Genomic DNA, 15,253 nt, shown 5'->3' on the forward strand with positions numbered 1-15,253 from the left:
GACTGAAGTTATTCACTGTCACTAAACGTTGAATCGTTGCCCGTGTACAAGTAGTGCAAGCAGGAAGCTGCCATTGTGACGTCAACGTTTTACTTTTACTTATTCTATTTTTATAGATAATCTTATTTATAGTCAGCGCGTTGAGAGTGTGTGTGTGTGTGTGTGTGTGTGTGTGTGGTGGGGAGGGGGGGCCAAATGTTTTCTCTTTTCCTAGGGGAGGCTTGGCAAATTATAATTGAGAAGCACTGGTGTACGCAAATGCGCAAGTGGCATCATGAGGAAAAAAGACATTTTCGCCCCAAATATGTTTGAGTGTACAGTGATCCCCCCCTACTTCGCGGTTAATGGGGGGCGTCAACCCCCCGCGAAGTCTGAAACCCGCGGGTATCAGTTCCTAGATTTCTATGTAAGCCCCAATATAGCTCCAGCAACCATAAAGAATCCTTTTTTTTGTATTTCCTTTCTTCTATTATTTAACATGACATTATCCTTATTAACATTATTGTATATTCATTAAATAACTAATTTTACTTAGTTTGTTGAGAATTTGTTCTCAGGACTAGTTGTCTGCACCAAAACTCCGGTGAAAGAGTACGCAAGTCATCAAGTTGAACTTCACATTTATTTTGGCTCATGTATGGTGTATCATGTAGTATCTGTTGAATAATAAATCAACAACAATCTTATAGTAAGTCAACTAACATCTACACACTTAATCTATGAATTGACTGTATTTTTAGCCGACATTAGCGGGTTAGCAACAACTAACAACTACTAACTATAAAGTGCAACCTCTACACAAACGAACACATAAACAGAATAAACAGTCATCGCTTAATAAAACATAGGCAGTAGCGTGCGTTATCAACATAAATGATAATAAACTATAAATGTGAGCTTACGTTGTCATTCACTACGGAGGCGAATGACCACAGAGAACGTAAAACAGGAAGCGGAAATGCAACGCCACCCGACAAATTAAAAGCGTGCATTTCAAAATAAGATTAAAAAACATCACAAACTCTCACGCTTGAAGAACTCTTAACATAGTTATTAACTAAAATTACTTAGTTATTTGATGAATACAGTACTGTATAATGTACTTTTTCGCTTTTTTTGTTTGCGCATTGCATTTTTTTTATTTTTTATTTTTTTAATTTTGAATTATTTTGTTTATTTTTACTGGAAAAACCCGCAAAGTACTGAGACCGCGAAGTAGGAGGGATCACTGTATTTGCAAGCGTGTCGGAATGAGTATAAATGTTTGCGCCACGCTTCCGCCGCTCCAGCCGCCCGTGGGCCAATCGGGAGGCGGCGGCAATAAAGAGCGGCGCCAAGAAAAGAGGGGGGTTTTAACGAGAGCTTTATTTGGAGTTGGACAAGAGGAGTCGCCAGTGTCACCTGATGCTTCGGTACATCATGAAGTCTACGGTGGTGCACGGCGGGAACCTGCCCACCGAGCTCTCCTGCACCGGCGTGTAAACTTTGATCTGCCGCATGTGCGTGTCTCGCCCGTTCTGGTGGTTGGCCAGCACGGCGATCTGGATCATGAAAGTCCGCACGGGCTCGTTGCTGCGTTGGTTCAGGAGCGACACGTGGATCCAGCCGCTGGGCTCCACCATCTCCAGCTGCTGCACGGGGCAAAACGCAACAAGGTGGACAATTTCAATTACTCGCCTTCAAACTATATGCCCAGATTGAGCTTTTTTTTGTTTTTTTTTCAAGTTTTGTCTACAGGAGGGTCTAAAAATGGCTGTTACAAAATAATCTTAGAAGAAAAGTCATCTTGAGTTACGGTAATTACGGACTTAACCCCCGGGAGAAATTTCGACCCGACTCGGGAAAAGCATCCAAAAAAAAAAAAAAAAAACACCACCAGGAGGCTGAAATATCGCATGGATTGTCAAAACACGTCGACAAACGGGAGGTGGAGAGGTACAAACCGCAGTCAAATTTAGCCCATGTCAGGCTCATTTACTGCCATTCAAAAGTGGAAATATTGTCCATTTTGGACATACTGAAAACGCAATGTTTTTTCATGCAACTTTTCATCATTGAATCTGTTGATTATTTTGTCGATGAAGCAAACTAAAACAAGTTTTATTAGTCATTCGGTTGTTATAATCAATTGAGATCCTCTGAGAGGGCAAAAGGTAACGCCGGAACATGTCATATAAAACATTTTAGAAATGTTAACATTTCAGAGTTTTTATTTTACAATTTAAAAATTTGTAAGTCATCCACTGTCCAGTAAAGAGGAAAGCAACAGTTGAACAATTTAAACGATAGACAGAATGAAGGTTGTTCAATAATGATAAAGATTTGTCCACAAAAAAATATTCAACATAAAGCGTCCTGTTTTGGGATCACAGTAGAGATCTGTTCACGAAAATAAATCATTATCTTAATTATTAACAAATATTGGCCCACAAAAATAATCAACACAAAGTGTCAAGACTTGTTCTCAAAAATAAACAATTATAAATAAACATTTGTCCACAAAAAATATTAAACTTTGGGGATGATAGTAGAGATGTGTTCACAAAAACAAAGCATTAACTTAACAGGTAACGAGCGGTGGCACGTACAAGTTGGGTCCAACCATTTTAGTATGGGGGAGAATCTGGCTTTTTACCATAATGAAATTGAGTAACTAATGTCCTCAAATTTGTTTTAGGAACTTATATTTTCCTGAAACAATTCATTTATTATTTATTTGAGTACCCCCTGAAGTTCCTTCAAGTACCCCCAGGGGGCCCCGGCTGCCTTACGCAGCAAAAAGTAAATAATTACTTTATTTTTGGAATGCATTACTGCCAACACTGGTGATTAACATGCATGTGTTGTCGGACTTTCAAAAAAAAAAAAAGTGACATTGGTACTCGACCTTTGTAAGATTGCGGCAAAACAATGGGACTCGGAACTTAAGGCTCAAAACCGGGTCTGCCGCGGCTAAAACGGGACTCACCCTGACTTCGTGAAGGTCGTGGAAGTTGTTCCCCACTCTGACAGAGATCTTGCTGGGCGTGTAGCTCTCGTCCGACTTGTAGTCGGCGTAGATGCACAGCATCTTGACCGTGGTCCGCCTCCTAGATGCAGCCAAAAGGAAAAAAAAAAAATAATAATAATAAACAGCGGTGCAAAAAAATGATATAAAAAACAACCATATTTTTCATAGGAATAGAGATTGAATAGAGATCACGATTATTAATCACGGTTTCATTATGTTTGGTCAAACGTGTTTTTATTTATTGTCCTTTTCTGAAACAAGCAGAATATAAAGAGGCTCCAGGGCTCGGTACTTCAAAATAAGAATCAACGAAAATAAATCAAGAGATAAAGTCAATAATAATGAAAACAAATTAACCCAAGCCATGGCAAAAACTTGGCACACAGCTAACTTACTTGCTGACTGCAAACCAATGAAAAAAATGAAGCCGACTTACAACCAAGCACGTTGTTTACTTTGAGGCAAATTTTCATCAATTAGCAGTCAAAATGTCATCTTGGCATCATTTACAAGTCCACGGGAGCAGTAATATTTGTTTTTTTCCATGTGAGTTTACTCAAGATTACTCTGAGGTCATGCGAAGTGCTTCCTGTGTGATGTCGATCAGCAACTAACGACGCTAAAGTCACACGCGACAGCCCACAGTGCTATGTTACATACAGTCTGTTTTTAAGTGAATATGTACAATTTGAGCCATAGCTAATGTCAATTTTCAGTTTCTTAGTTCTACGCTGCAAACTCTCGGTGCAAAGAACTCGGGCTTCTGGTTGGCGGACAAGTTAGCATATTAATAAATCATAAAAATAGACGTTGCGGGTTGTGATGACATATGACATTACAGTCTTGTTCGAGCGAGCTGGTGTCTCATTGTAATACGTCAACAATGTCTCCTTTCGAATGCTAAATGCTTTCATAACTAGACAGAATATTTTTCCTGCGGTGGTGTTTCGTAAGCTGAATTTTTCATAAGTAGAGGTCACACTGTATTAATATAATTTATATAGAATATACGTAGCGAAAACAACGCTAAGAATTTTTTTTTTTTTTTTAAAACATCAGTAAAAGTCTCATCCTTGTTCGTGAACCGGCACGTACCGAAACTGGATGTTGACCAGATGCGGTTGCGATCCGTCCGACTGCCAATACGTCTCCAAGTTGTCGTCCCTCAGCTGGTCCACACCGAACCCTGCAAGAAGCAGTCAGGTTCCGTCTGGACAGTTTGCACGTTTCAGGTTGCTTCCCCAGGTGATTTTACTTGTATAAATCATTTAATAATCTACAGAACTTCATCCCGCCTCTCAGGGGGTTCTGGAAACTTTTTTAAAGCTCGCCGCTCACCCGGTTTGCAGGAGGATAGGGACCACACCGCTTGTGAGCCGATCTCCCGAACTGTACCGGTCCGCTCCAGCTGCTTGGGGTCCGCTCCGGGCGGCGTCTTGCTCGGCGTGGCCATCGTCTGATGTACATAAAAAAAGGGTGTTCGACGGATGTGGAACTGCAAACAGAACCTTGTTCACACCCAACCTTGCTACCTTTTACAGGATTTGCAAAGTCCACGACCAGCTCCTGCTGCTAATCCAGGTGTGCTAGTTCGACGTGGGAAAGTTCCGAGAATCCACTGCTAAAAGCCCCCCAAAACAACGGACGAAATCGCGGACTAACTGTTTTGTTTTTGCATTAACTTGCGACTCGACTAGTCTCAGATGCTTTGCCGCCATCTACCGGACTGGAGTGCAGCGCTCTTTATGCCGATTTGATTTGATTTATTGAAAAAATAAACACAAGTCCCCGAAATAATTTGGGTTATTAATAAAAAAAATATATATATATATATTGTTAACTTCATCTTATTTTATAGTAACTTGTGGACTCTTTAATAAAGCAATCAATTCAACCAATTTAATATATATTTTTTAAATGTAATGTTGAAATTTGTCAAATAGATGCAATACACGTCATCATCAAAAGAGCTTGATTATTTAGTCATTAATATTTGGCAGCAACCGGTTTGGGGGAAATTGACCCAGTTTGTTATGAGAGGGCGTGTAATTGGCAGTTTTTATTTTGAAACTTCAATATGGCTGAGACGTAACAAGTTTACTTGTCTAATTGAATATGCTCGTAAATAAAAAGGGCTTAACTTTTTTTTTTTTGAGTGGTTAAATACAGTACTACTTTGAGTGTAGGTCCGTGAACGCTTCAAGCAGACGTGCTGACGTCACTTGCAACTGTACGTCGCCCAATCCGGTAAGAGGCGCCGGTGCCATGTTGAGCTCGTTAAGGAAATCGATTGTGGCCGAAGTTCACTCGCCAAGTGCACCCAAAACTCAACCAAAAGCACAATTTGACAACGATCATGGAGGTAAGAGGGAGTATGACGCTTCCTGGCGTAAATCAATCACCACACTTGTCGTCACACGTGAATGACGGGCGACGACAAAAAAGAAACAAACTTATTGGTTGTCATAAACTCAACGGGTATAGCGTGAATCGCGTTTTTAATTGAATCCGCCCGTTTTGCGTGTGTGTTTTAGAGCATCTCGAATTGAAGCGCGATTAACTTTGTACGGCTGTATTTGTAGAGCGCGATGCAACGCTTGCCGGATGTGTCACGTTTGTCAGCGTTAAAGCACACGCCGATTGAACTCGGTTTGGAGGTCGGAGACTGAAGGTTGCTTGCATCGGCAGTAAACATTTCGACGCGCGCCATTCGTGTGTTGTTGTGAAGTAATAAAGACGGCTTGTCAGAAGAGGTCGACTGGGCTCCTTTTATTTGAGCGCTTTTAATTTGAAAGAAGCACGGCTGCATATCCGCTGTGGGGTTTTACGTCCCTTGACTCCTCCTTCCGCATCGGTGGCTCGGGTTCCATTAAGCAGCCTGGGTCGCGCCAGACCCGACGTCGGCGGATAAACGCGACGGTCACGCTCCAAGTGGCTCGAACCGGCGGTGACATGTTCGGAACCCGGACGCCGTGTGCCTGCTGACCCCGGGAAAAGGCGAGGCTAGGGTTGGGGGGGGGGGGGGGTTGACAAGCGAACGGGCGGCCGGCAAGCGAGCAGCGCTACCGCAGCCTTGCGTCAAATCCGGCAAAAAGCTAAGCACGTTCCGGGGAGGGGGGGGGGTTATTTTGGGCGTCCACATGTTGGAACTCCGCTGCTGCTTGCGTTCGGCTTTCTGTCGGAAGCAGACAGCCTCGTTGTGATTCTTGAACGACCACTCGCCGTTTGTTTTTGTTTTGGCTTGGGGTGGTGGGGGCGTGATGGACCTAAATTTTTACTCCCATCTTACCGGCGGAAGCGGGCAGCCCGACGGCGATCCAGAGTTCCTGGACCCGCAGTCCTTCAACGGATTTGACTCTGATAACAAGGTGACCCCAGTTTGTTTGGAGGGGGGCTTTGAGGGAGGGAGTAGTCATTGTCATCCATGCCGAGCTCATTTCGACCGCCTGCTTATCATTTTTTTTAACACACTCGTCAATATGTCAGTTCCCAGGCGGCGGTGACAACTACCTGACAATTTCTGGATCGGGTCACCCTTTCTTGGCGCCGTCAGAGGTGAGCCCCAGGAGGTTTCGGACGATCCGGCACATTACCACAGACGCGTCTCTTGCCACCTCGCAGACCTTCCACACTCCCAGCCTAGGTGATGAGGAATTTGAGATCCCTCCTATCACACTGGACCCGGATTCGTCCCTCACCGTTTCCGACGTGGTGGCGCATTTCGGGGAGCTGCCGGACGCCGCTCCCTCAGGCGGCGTGGCGGTCCCGGGAAACGCTGTGGTGGAAGGCGACGACCCCTCTTTCGCCTCCACCTTTGTCCACCCTCCCTCGCAGGGTCTTGAGCACCTGAGCCTAGGAGTTATCAACCAGTCGGGAGGCGCCCTGCTGGGCTCGTCGCTAGGAATGGTGAGGACTCCGGAGCTGGAATGGCGCTGGTCGGGGCGCTCGCCGATGCGCTCGTCTCCTTGCCGTTTGCGCAGGATTTGGTTCATCCCATGGGCTCGCAGTTTAGCGCCTCGTCGCCGGTCACCATCGACGTCCCGCTGGGGGACATGAGCCAAGGCCTGCTGGGCTCCAACCAGCTGACCACCATCGACCAGTCGGAGCTCAGCGCTCAGCTGGGTCTGAGCTTGGGCGGCGGCAACATGTTGCAGCAGCCGCAGTCACCTGAGCGCCCACTGTCGGCCACCGCCTCACCTGCCGGCTCGCTGCAGGACGACGATATGGATGACTTTCGCAGGGTGAGTTATGATTGTGTCTGTGTGTGTGTGTGTATACTACACTAATGTATGTATGTATGTATGTTTACGTATATACGTGTTTTTATGAAAGGGTAGCTGACACCCTTGATTTGTGCTTATTTTAACATTAAACTAATTGAGCATTGTAATGTTGAACTGTGACCATAGGATGACATTGTTGCTCACGTTGAGGAAGAACGCCATCCATACTACACATACAATACATACTTGTAATTCAAAGTAAGGAATGGAAATGTTTCCATCATGATACCACTCATGTTTACTTGGAGGGTATACATAGAAGGTACACATCGGGTTTGCCCTCTCCAATAAGTGAAAGAACTCTTTCAGTCCCATGGTTATAAAAATAATACAATTCTGATCAAATTTGTTTTTTTAATGGAGAGTAGCTGACACCCTTGACTAGCGCTTATCTAATATTAAGCCAATCGAGCACTGTAGTGATAATTGTGACCATTGGATGGCAGTGTTGCCATGAATACATCACATATGTTACATGCTTGTAATTCTAAGTTAGTAATGGAAATCAATCTTTCATATGATAGCACCCATGTTTACATAGACCAGGCATGTCCAAACCCAGTCCTCGAGGGCCGCCTATCCGCCATGTTTTGGATATTTCTGTCCTCCTAACACACCTGATTCAAATGATCAGCTCTTCAGCTAAGCCTGACAACAAACCTGATCATTGGACGACGGAAACATCAAAAACACGCAGGATATTTGGCCCTCGAGGACCGGGTTTGGACATGCCTGACATAGACATAGCACACAATATTCTGACGGCCTTGAAACATGAGTGAAAATGCTTAATATACTGGCACTCTAGAAGTTGCTTTTTCCAATAATGCTTGGCACTGAAAGAGTTAAAAATTAATTTAAACTTTTCTAGTGTGACTAAGTGAGCAACACTGCCCTCCAGTGGTCACAGTTATCACTACAGTGCTTAATTGGCTTCACGTTAGATACGCGCTGGTCAAGGGTGTCAGCTACTCTCCATAAAAAGCATGTTTGGCCAGAATTTTATTCTTTTTATTACTATTTTAAAAGACAAGAATTCCTGTCGGTGGCGCTGAAAGAGTTAATTTTCAAAAGTGAAAAAGATATCTGTTTCTCTTCATGTCCTCAGAGCATCCTGGTGGAGTCGCCCGTGTCGCAAAGCTTCAGTCCCGGCGTCATCTCTCTGGAGCCCAACCCGGGCGAAGCGGCGGCTCCGTCCGGCCCCGCCCCGGCCGCCTCGCCGCCGGTCGGCCGCAAGGGCGGGGGCAGCAGGAAGACGGGCAAGAAGAAGGAGGACCCCAACGAGCCGCAGAAGCCCGTGCCGGCGTACGCACTCTTCTTCAGGGATACTCAGGCGGCCATCAAAGGACAAAACCCCAAAGCCACCATAGGAGAGGTGTCCAAGATCGTGGCGTCCATGTGGGACAGCCTCGGCAAGGAGCAGAAGCAGGTCAGGGCCTTACCCATTACACTGCTTGGATGCATTTTAACGGAAAAATGCACAGTTTTAACAGCCCACCATAAGAATATTTCAAAATTGCTGTTTCCTTACAGTAGTGCTTCTCAAATAGCGGGGCGGGCCCCCCTGTTGATGCCGAGGGGGAGTGTAATTGCAATAAAATAATAATTTTCTTTTTTGTATGTTTCAGGAAATTTAATTCACTTGGTTATTTTATTGGTTATATAAATTTGTCTTTTTTTTTTCTACTACGTCATTGTAATCGTTGGTTCGTCAGTATTGTTTGCCTACCCTACCGCCACCACTAGAGGGCGAAATTTGACATTTTTTCTTGTAGTTCATTGTTTGTTGGGTGCTGGTCTACTTCTATCTGCGCTCATTCTATTGTTTTTTCTGTTGTACTTACACTTACAACTAATACAATGTCTGTGGTTCTTCGGTTACCCTGCAATTAAAATATAATACAGTAATAGAAGATTAACACGATAATTAAGGCATCTATTATCCCACATATGAGAGTAACGCAAAGGACGAGAATGTAACTACCGCTCAAGTCCACTGGGTGGCATTATCGTGCCTTACCTGACACTCAGTGGATTCTTATTTACAAGTGCCTGCCCTACAACCATAGAAGACGGTTTCATTAACATGTGTCTAAATTTGTCTAAAATTCATCTGTTACATACACTACAAATAAAACAATAAAATAATAAAATATTGCTGGGGTTGAATTTACTCTAAAAAAAACAAAACATCTTTAATAAGGGAATTTAAAAAACTTGCCTGCAGTGCAAATGCGTCCCCGAATCCTCTATTAGATAGACATTTCTTCATGTAGAACATACAGTGGACCCCCGCCGTATGAAATTGATCTGTTCCGGATTTGGGATCATAAGGCGAAATCGTCCAATGCCGGTCAATGGAAACGTATGATAATTACCTCATGCTTGCAAAACCCCATATAAAACATCTCAATTTTATATACATATTAAAAATTAGTAACAAAATAGTATTGTAAGTACTACACATGTATGATATTTATGTATATAATGACGAGCTAATTATGGCCATATTCCCTAGCAAGAGTCGCATAGCCTAGCCTAGCCTTCTCCGCATTTCTTTATTATCTCCAGTCTCATTTCCATAGTAATCATCTTCTTACTTCTCCCTTTAACATCATTAGCAATCTTGGGATCCATGGCTAACCAATTTGTTTGAATTAAGCACGATAAATACGATATTTTAAGCACTCACATGAGATCAAGTCTTTAGCATACCGGCATCTTAGTGACACCATGACGTCGACCAATAGCAGACCACCATTTTAGTCATGCTGACCAATAGCAGACCAACATCTTAGGGACGCCATGATGCCAAACAATAGCAGATCAGAAACTTAGTGATGTACGCAGTGACACATATAGTAACGTATGCGCGTGCTGCGACTCGCGGAGTCATACTGACCGCCGAGTTTGAATTTGGGAACTATTGTCGATGCCGTGAGGCAGGAAAAATGCCTCAACATGGGGACGAAAAATCTTACGATTCCACTTGGTAACGTGAAAAAAACGTAAGCTAGGGACGCCGTAACCTGGGGGTCCTCTATTTACGTACGATGGTGCTGCCTCGACTTTGCGGTCGGATCGAAAATGTTTGTGCCCTCTTGCAGGTCTACAAGAGGAAAACCGAATTGGCCAAGAAGGATTACTTGAGAGCGCTTGCGGAGTACAAGGCCACCCTCAATAGTCAGGTGTGACGACCGTGGCATCATTTGGCCGCTGAGAGCAGCCAAAAGGTTTTACTCTGCATGCGCCTCTTCTTCAGGTCCCCATCGAAGTGTTGGACTCGTCGCCGTCGCCGCCCCCGGCCCGTTCCGGCAGGGCTCAGCACTACAACCCCGAGGAGAACACCATCACCAACATCTGCGCTTCCAACATCATCGTGGACTTGCCCCAGGTCACCACGCGCTCCCGCACGGGCGCCATCCGACCGCAGCCCCCGGCCGAGCCGCACCCGCCCACCGTGGCCAAGATCATCATCAAGCAGACGCCGCTGCCCTCGGGCGGCGTGGCCGTCACGGCCGTGCCCGCCTCCTCGCCGCGCCAGCCGCCGCCGCTGCAGCAGATGCAGAGCGCGCCGCCGCCGCCCAGGTTGCAGCAGATGGTGCGCACCCAAGCCCCGCCCCCCCTGCAGGCCAAACCTCGGGGAGGCGGCGCCGGGGCCTCGGCCGCCCCACCGCCGCTGCAGATCAAGGTGGTCCCGGTGGTACGCCGGATCGACGGCGCCGCTCCGCTCCTCGCCACATCCGGTTCTCCCAAGACGAGAGAAGGGGAGAAATTGGAGGCGGATGAAGGGGTAAGGATCATGAAACTTAACATTTTGTCTGTACAGCGGTACCTCTACAGTAGTTACGAACGCCGCTTGTTACGAAAAATTCAACTTGGGAAACGCCTCGGCGGAAAAATATTCTCAAAACGAGAACAAATTCAACGACATTGTTGGCACATAGCACACATGGCACCGCCAGCATGACTGTGATGTAATACGTAATCACAATCGTATTTGTTACAGTTTGTGATGCATTTTTATCATTTATTAATATGCCGACTTGACCACATACGAGACAATAGTTTTTTGTATTGATTTTTACTCTGCTCTTCCGCTTTTCATCTTTACTCGTTTAATCCACACTTCCCAGCAACAATTTACACCGTAGGACTAACAAATATAAATTTGACATTAGCTACGGCTAACACATAAAACACAAATGTAACATACCACTTTGGGCTGATGTTCGCATTGTTAGCACATCATTCGCACTTTAGCAATGACATCATACAGGAAGCACTTTGCATGACACCAAACTAAATGGGATGCCCTGCGTAGTTGTCAACTAATTTAATAAAATTATAATTACAATGGTTTTATATGGTCAGAGATTTGAACCATGATTACTTTTGTATACAAAATCGTGCACGTCCATCTGCAATCATATAAAAATGGTTTAATCTGCTGGAAATTGCAGCTCCCCAGTGTTTTTTTCCCATTGATTCTTTTATGATATCATAAAAAAATCAAAGTAATTTACATAATTTGTAACATAATGGATGAGTTGTCAATGATTTTTCTTGCAGCGGGTAATTTTAATCCGCATCTGCCTGATGTCTTTGAATTGTCTGCTGTTACCAAATGTGCTTTCTGTGTTTCAGATGGAGGTGGAGCTGAAAGTGGCGCCCGGGCCCGGCATGGCGCCCGCCACCGGCGCCAACATTTGCGTGCGCAGCGGGTGCACCAACCCGGCGGTAGACAACAAAGACTGGGACAAAGAGTACTGCAGCAACGAGTGTGTGGCCACACACTGCAGGTGCCTGTTGCTTCCAGAACTGCGCTTGTTTTTCTTTGAACCTCTGTTTTAGCGCGTGCTTTTGGTGCTCCCCTCCAGGAATGTATTCACGGCCTGGTGCGCCATCCGAGGTCAAAACTCCACCACGGTCACCTAGCGGAGATGAGCGATGTGACCGACCCTACACATCCATCCATCCATCCTTTTTTTTTTTTTTTTCTTTTGTTCTTCTAAGTCCTTATCCTATTCAAGGTGGACAGCAGGTGAAAAGCTCACTGGATTGTTTTCCAGTTTTCCGGTCTATCACAGGCCACATGGAGACAGATGGGAGGGAAGACCCCTCCTCTCCCCCGAGTGATGAGACTCAGGTATTGGCAGATTTTAGACCCTGTTCAGAATCAAGACAGCTGTTTCCTTCTCCGTTTTTTTTTTTTGAGGAGATTCAACTGTCTGTGTGTGCGTGTGTGTGATAGAACAGCAGAAGGAAAAAAAAATGGAGCAATTTCACAGCACGCTCCATCACGGATAGCTCAGGTTTGTGCTGGGCAAGCCACTGCGGAAAGGCAGCTTATCACTTGACTGGGGAAAACAAAGGAACACAAATTAGCATATCGACCTTCAAGGGGAGGCTCAAAGTTTTCAAGCTAGGTGCTGGTGTCGCCTTTAAGGAAAAAGGCAACACTCAAGAGAACTGGTGCTAAGATTCAAGGAACAAACACAAAAAAAAGAAAGCCTGTCCTCTTGCTTGGATTATTGTGATTAACTCGTGTCCCAAAGACATTTTTACGTGTGTGTGTGTGTGTGTGTGTGTGTGTGTGTGTGTGTGTGTGTGTGTGTGTGTGTATGGGTGTGTGTATAAGGACCTTCATCCAGCACTCAATGGAAACGCGGAAGACAACTCTAGAGACCAACTCAAAGCCCATTGCCCAAGTCATCATCAAGTGCGGCACATTCCAAGGCGATGCGTTATCACCACTCCTGTTCTGCAGAGGCCAGAACCCCCTCGGTCAGATCATAGTAAGACAGGTCCTGAAAAGCCAGTTGAATGATAAGGTTCCAGCCATCAACATGTACGCACTACCAGTCATCAGATACCATCATAAAACGGCCAAAGGAGGAGATATAATCCCCAGATATAGACTAGAAATCTCATCATGCATGGAGGGTTCCACCCCAAGTCCAACACCCTGAGACTATAAGCGGAAAGAGGGAGGCCGAGGACTAGTGAACGTCAATTCCACGGCCCTGGATGAAACGTCAAAAATACAAGGTAACATCAGAAAGATGGCCCTGAAGGATGAACTGCTTAGTGAGTGTCTCAGGCAGTAGAACCCTGAGAGGTGCAAAGAAGGAGGACCAGACAACCTGGAGGGACAAACCCCTACATGGCATGTACCACCATCAGATAAAGAGTCACAACCAAGTGGCTGGGATAGTACACAGGAACATCTGCCGCCAGTATGGAATAGAAGTACCTAAATCCTGATGGGCCATACCACAGAAAGTGGCTGAGCACAACAGGGCCAAGGTGCTGCGGGACTTCAGCTTCTCGACTGACAAACAGGTCCTGGCTAACCACCCAGACATAGTGGTGGAGGACAAAGAACAGAAGAGGGTAGTGGTGATAGATGTTGCGATCCCAGCTGACGCCAACATCAGGAACAAGGAACATCAGAAACTTGACAAGTATCAAGGGTTGAAAGAGCGGCTGGAACGGATGTGGACGTTCAAAGGGTTGTGTGGTCCAAACTTGGTGAGTGGCCCCAGCAAATCCCGGGAACAACACCTGAAGCCACAGTCCAGAAAAGTGCAGTCCTGGGAACATCAAAGATACTGCGCACAGCCCTCAAACTCCCAGCCCTCTGGTAGAGGACCCGAACTTGGTTCGGGTAGCTGGTCAATATGCCTCCTGGACGCCTCCCTGCTGAGGTCTTCTGGGCATGTCTCACCAGGAAAAGGTCCCAGGGATGACCCAGGACACGCTGGAGTGACTTTGTCTCTCAGCTGGTCTGGGAATGCCTGTGGATCCTCCTGGCTGGGGAAAGGGAAGTCTCCGCAACCCAACCCAAACGGAGGTTGATGGGTGTGTGTGTGTGTGTGTGTGTGTACACAGTCCAGCACATCCAGTCAGATACTCCTTCCCATCATTTTTTTAAAAACTCTTTATCACCACGCACCTAAGATTGAATTTGAAACGTAAAAATATGTCTTTGGGCTTAAACGAGTTATCAGTTGAAGTGTGGAACACCCGAGGTGAAAATGACATCAATCCTGTTGATGCTACTGAAAATGAATTTTAAAGCTTTTTTTTTTTTCAAAAATTGAAAATATTGAGTAATTGTGTGTGCAGAAAAATCCCCCAACGGGGAATTAAATATTTTATGTTTTAATATAGTGGGTGTTTCCATGTCTGAATTCTTTTTCTATAATATGGTCAGTGTGTCAAAAAAAAATACAATTGAGGGAAGGCATACACAATCGGGCTTTCATTAAAAAAAAAATCTTTTTTTTTATATCTGAGTGCAAGTAAATATGCACTTAATATAAATGACTGAGGTGTCAAGCCAAGGCAGCTTTTTTTTGGTATTGCACGTTTCATGCATAAACAACAGAATGTGCTTCACACCATTGAAACACATTCACACAGATTTTTTTTTAAATCACAAAAAAAAATCAATACAGTGAAATCAAATGGGGTCTGGGCATAACATTTGAAATTTTAATTGAAAATAAAATATTGAAATATCACAGGTATCAAAACAGGTTAAAAAAATATGGATCCAATCTGAAGCAACCGTTTACAAACAATATTTATTATTAAATTTGCTACTTGGTATTTAGTAAATATGAATTGTTTAGTGATTTATTCAATATGAGTATTGCTTTGAATAAAATAAAAAAAAATATCAGTTAACCTAAAGGTAATTTTCTGTTCATGTAACTATTTTTTATTACTGTACTATTATACACATTCCGCAAGTTTACATTTTTCTAAACTATAGAAACATTTATAAATGTGATGTATGTTGGGTTTGTTTTTACCGCATTTTTTAAAATGCAATTATTCCAAAACAGAGTAATACATGTATGAAAAACTCTGAACAATAAGCAAACAAGAGTAAAATATTAGAAAGAATAATACCAAGACAATTAATCCAAAAACATAAAAAGGTAGAAAC

At 44.4% G+C, this 15,253-nt stretch overlaps 2 protein-coding genes across 4 annotated transcripts; one reads left to right on the forward strand and one right to left on the reverse strand.

Moving 5' to 3' along the window:
- Nucleotides 1-1,346: 1,346 nt before the first annotated feature.
- anapc10 (anaphase promoting complex subunit 10) lies at nt 1,347-4,936 on the reverse strand. The gene is made up of 5 exons (XM_088411805.1): nt 4,543-4,936; nt 4,349-4,466; nt 4,106-4,196; nt 2,969-3,089; nt 1,347-1,631 (listed from the first exon to the last, which is right to left on the reverse strand). Exons 2-5 carry the CDS (start codon nt 4,461-4,463, stop codon nt 1,398-1,400), a joined length of 561 nt encoding a protein of 186 aa, XP_088267931.1. The 5' UTR covers nt 4,464-4,466; nt 4,543-4,936; the 3' UTR covers nt 1,347-1,397.
- Nucleotides 4,937-5,244: 308 nt separating this feature from the next.
- LOC148428728 (TOX high mobility group box family member 4-B-like) lies at nt 5,245-14,468 on the forward strand. 3 transcript variants are annotated; one of them, XR_015865232.1, is made up of 10 exons: nt 6,119-6,378; nt 6,497-6,565; nt 6,632-6,916; nt 6,991-7,251; nt 8,402-8,722; nt 10,401-10,481; nt 10,556-11,086; nt 11,941-12,095; nt 12,174-12,442; nt 12,935-14,468. XR_015865232.1 is itself a non-coding variant. In XM_088411769.1 (9 exons), the coding sequence occupies exons 1-9, from the start codon at nt 5,367-5,369 to the stop codon at nt 12,229-12,231; spliced, it is 1,767 nt and encodes a 588-aa protein (XP_088267895.1). In that variant the 5' UTR covers nt 5,245-5,366; the 3' UTR covers nt 12,232-14,468. The 3 variants fall into 3 exon arrangements, 2 of the variants coding, with proteins under 2 accessions (XP_088267895.1, XP_088267882.1); XM_088411769.1 differs by lacking the exon at nt 6,119-6,378 and adding an exon at nt 5,245-5,372 and having other exon boundaries at nt 12,174-14,468; XM_088411756.1 differs by having other exon boundaries at nt 12,174-14,468.
- Nucleotides 14,469-15,253: the final 785 nt, after the last annotated feature.

The sequence above is a fragment of the Hippichthys cyanospilos genome, chromosome 1 (genome assembly GCF_059441005.1).
Source record: "Hippichthys cyanospilos isolate Australia breed blue-spotted pipefish chromosome 1, RoL_Hcya_1.0, whole genome shotgun sequence".
In the NCBI taxonomy this organism is placed as follows: domain Eukaryota; kingdom Metazoa; phylum Chordata; class Actinopteri; order Syngnathiformes; family Syngnathidae; genus Hippichthys; species Hippichthys cyanospilos.